The sequence below is a fragment of the Andrena cerasifolii genome, chromosome 9, assembly GCF_050908995.1.
Source record: "Andrena cerasifolii isolate SP2316 chromosome 9, iyAndCera1_principal, whole genome shotgun sequence".
Classification (NCBI taxonomy): Eukaryota; Metazoa; Arthropoda; class Insecta; order Hymenoptera; family Andrenidae; genus Andrena; species Andrena cerasifolii.
The window spans coordinates 11,607,249-11,610,959 of record NC_135126.1 but is presented as its reverse complement, the minus strand read 5'-3'; the positions used below and the strand labels follow the sequence as shown (position 1 = coordinate 11,610,959).

Genomic DNA, 3,711 nt, shown 5'->3' with positions numbered 1-3,711 from the left:
GTTCCAATCTCTTATCGTCGTATCGTTTCAGCGTAAACTTCCATGTTTATTGATGCTCTCTTTGATCGTTTACGTGAAACGTCACTTTCGATGGGCTGAAAATGTAGCCGGATAAAGTGAAATGTAAAGTGCGAATGAAATTCTATCTCGGAGTTTGCAATTTGAAAATACCCGCCACCCAGATGCTTCCGAGAGTTAGAAAATGCTGGTTCGTGGGGGGGAATGACTCGGGAGATTTCACTGTAATTCTGTCATTAAACTGGATGAATGTATTAAATAAAGCGTTCTCTCATGAAAGAGAAGAACGCTGCCCTGTCATACTGTTATTTTAGAAATTACGCGAATAAAGGGTACGTAATGAAATGTGCTTATGTTCCTCTGGAGATCGTTGCTCCTGACACCATTCGTTGATCATTAGCGTAAGCAATACTGGAAGGCAGCCGTCATTAAGCGCTCTACTTAGCGGTGTAATTATACACGAGCAGTAGCATCAGTTATCATTAAGAGGCTTGCACCACCTAGTGATTCCTCGACCAACATACTTTATCAGAAGACCTCGTATAATGTACGAACAAAAGTGTCGTTAATATGTTTTAATCGCTTTGTAAGAGTCCGGAACCATGGTACTTAAAATTATTGTAAACCACCAGGCTCGGTTTCTTTGAGCGATAATAAGTCCAGCGCTCGTTTGTAATTTATAATTTATAAGTCTTCCTATTTGTGAAAGAATTTACGAAAATTCTCGAGGTTAATTATTTCCTTCGGCTCGAGGAAATCAGAACGTTTCGCTATCGCGCGAAATCGTGATCCCTGTCACCGTACACCCCTGAGAGGGTGCTTGGCAACCGGAAGCACCAACAAGAACAACGGTGCCGCACATACAGCTGGCAGAGCTATACAGGGTGGCAGATGTCTTCCTCAAATGTCGCCGTCGAACGTCATCGAGGGTTACGTCTGGAAAGCGTTTTCCTCCCCTCCGTGGACCCTCGAGATCATCGACGTGGAAGACGAGGAAGATACAGGCGAATACATTGGCAACTTCCGTCAAGATCTGTGAACAACCTGGTGTAACGAATAATTAACGAATAGCGAGTCCTAATAACCTTCCAGCTTGCGAGCCAACAAGTAGCAGGTACTTACACAATTTAACAGCTGGTAATTGCCAACCGTTCGATACGCGAAATATAAAATCGTTCCGTACTATACGGGTTCTCCTTCCCCTCAGACAGATAGAATTGCGGTATCTTCCAAACATTTTTGATAGTCGAGATCGCCGAAAGTGGCCATGGCGCGCAAACAGCAGCACACGCCAGACGAGCTGGAACTCGAGACGATGGCTCAAGCCGAGCTCTCGCGGCTGAAGAGACAGTACAGGATAATGGAGAATGATCGAGCGGTTTGCGTGGAGGATGCGAGGCTGCAGCTACGCAACCAGTTGAACATGATCAATCATTTGGAGTACGAAAAGGCGGAGCTCGTCCTTCGCATTAAAACCGCGAATTCGAAGAATTTCGTTCGCAAGGACGAGGAGACCGAGGAGAAGCTGAAGTGTCTTATGACGCTGCAATCGAAATGCGACAATATGATAAAAGCGGAGAGAGACGAGATAGCCGAGCTGGATGTACAACTTGCCAAGGTTCGGTGATCACTGGCGCTCGCCCTTGCCGCCCAGTAATCGCTGAAATACACTGTCTGTTAATTTTCTTTAGCTGTCGAAGGAAGTAACGAGGCTGAGAATGCAAGTTCGATCGGACACGCAACTGAGGGAAATAGCCGCGCAGAAAGAAAAATCGGTGGAGATACTGGAGAACCGACTCGAGGTGGCCACGAAGAAATTCAACCTTATAATCGCTCATAACGCTAAGCTCCGGGCGGAGATTGAGTCGTTGCTGAAGGACCGGGCGCGGTTTTCGGCCCTTTGGAATAAACTGGTCGGCCAGTTGAGCACTGGGAAGCAGATCATTAACGACTTGATAGAGCAAGCTACCATAGCGTTTAATCAAAGAGACGAGGAGATAAACAAGATTCAAGCTCTCCGTGAAAGGTGTATACCCGAGAGCGTAACGCGCGTTGTTGTTCCCCTTCCGATAATGCTAGAAAACGAAGTTGGAAACGTGCTGCGTCAGGACAAGTTTCGCGCACATTCTTCACCAAAGAAAGCTGAAATGATCGAATCGCTGTCCCCATAATTCTGAGAGCCGCATTAACGATCAGAAAGCTATTCGTAATTCGCGCAGGCTGGCTTATTCCTCGTTGTATTAGAAACTCGGGGCCGAGAGCAACGGTCGGGGATCAGTGGCGCGTGATAACGTCCGGTGATCGAATATTTTATTTGTCGGGCCGCACTTGCACTTTCCTCGCTTCCGGTAGCTCTGCGCGTAGCCACGTGAACAAGCGTCTTCTAACGAAATTTCTTTCTTTAAAGGGGTATAAGAGACCTGAACACCCACGTCTCCGAGATGTGCGAGCTACAACGAACGTTGGACAACGAAATGAAGCTTCAGGAGTTTCTCGGAGTGAAGGGGCAGTACCGTGAAATGACGGATTTGAATGCAAAGCGGGCAGCTGAAAAGAAGGCGAAGAAGGAGGCGAAGCAGGATAAAATCGCGTCTTATAAGCAGATTCTGCATATGATCAAGGAATTCACTGGTACTCCACGTCTTCTCGTTGATAGGAACCCCTAGGAATGATCGCGCTCTCTGTTAAATCGTTACGTTATCTAGGCGAAACTGAAATCGACAAGCTCACGGCACACTTCGTCAAGCAGGAGGAAGAGAACTTCGCTCTGTTCAGTTACGTGAACGAATTGAACGATGAGCTGGAGAGCCTTCAGTCGAGGATGGTTCAGCTGACAGCAGCCATAGGCGAGGCACGTGCCCTGACCGAGGAGCGTGGTCAACAGCAGACGGAGACATTGGAGAAGCTCAAGAACGAGCTCGAAGAGCAGACCACTCTCGCCGATGCGGCTGAAGAAAGTCTGGCACAGGTGATGCTTCGCTAATCCTATAGAATATCGAAGGCCTAGAAAATCGTATCCCGCGATTGACCAGCTAGGTTCGCTTTAACGATCGTTTAGGTACTTTTCAACCAACACGCTTGCGATGTTCGTTTCAGTGCGACGACGTAATAGAGAAGCTGCTGAAAGGGATAGACTCCCTCTTCAAAGCGATACGTTGCGACAATTCGCCCATCTTAGAATTGCTGGGCGATAATGAGCAGCTAACGCGAAGCAATGTTATGCTGTACCTGGGCATCGTCGAGAAGCGTATCACAGAAATGTTCCACAAAGTATATTGGCTGGACAAGGCTACCAAGTCGCAACAGCTGCGACTCGATGAAGGGAAAAGGCCAAAATTGAAAGTACCCCCTATTGAATACGTCGCCCCTACCCAGCCTTGCGCCCTGTAAGTCCCTCGTTCCCTACGCATTTCCTTACCCTTCTTTACTTCCCTTTAACATTTTAAATATCCTTTCCTTCGACGGTTTTTCATTGATCCTATCTGGATTTTACATCGTTCGCCTTCCTAACGAATCTGTGCTGAGAAAAACGATTAAACCGTGCAGATGCGTGGAGAAAGAAGAATTGCAGATCGTATCCGAAGGTTTGGAGCAGCCACTGACACGCGGCGTAGCCACTGAAAAGTTGAAGGAAAGGCTCGAAGAGGATTACTCGGATCTCCTGCATAACATATCTGGCTGTCACTTACCGGC

At 47.4% G+C, this 3,711-nt stretch overlaps 1 protein-coding gene across 2 annotated transcripts; it reads left to right on the top strand.

Moving 5' to 3' along the window:
• Nucleotides 1-131: 131 nt before the first annotated feature.
• Nucleotides 132-3,556, top strand: LOC143373363 (coiled-coil domain-containing protein 63). 2 transcript variants are annotated; one of them, XM_076820557.1, is made up of 6 exons: nt 132-1,132; nt 1,226-1,636; nt 1,710-2,044; nt 2,426-2,649; nt 2,724-2,986; nt 3,115-3,556. In XM_076820557.1, the coding sequence occupies exons 2-6, from the start codon at nt 1,286-1,288 to the stop codon at nt 3,406-3,408; spliced, it is 1,467 nt and encodes a 488-aa protein (XP_076676672.1). In that variant the 5' UTR covers nt 132-1,132; nt 1,226-1,285; the 3' UTR covers nt 3,409-3,556. The 2 variants fall into 2 exon arrangements, with proteins under 2 accessions (XP_076676672.1, XP_076676671.1); XM_076820556.1 differs by having other exon boundaries at nt 132-1,636.
• The last annotated feature ends 155 nt before the right edge of the window (nt 3,557-3,711 follow it).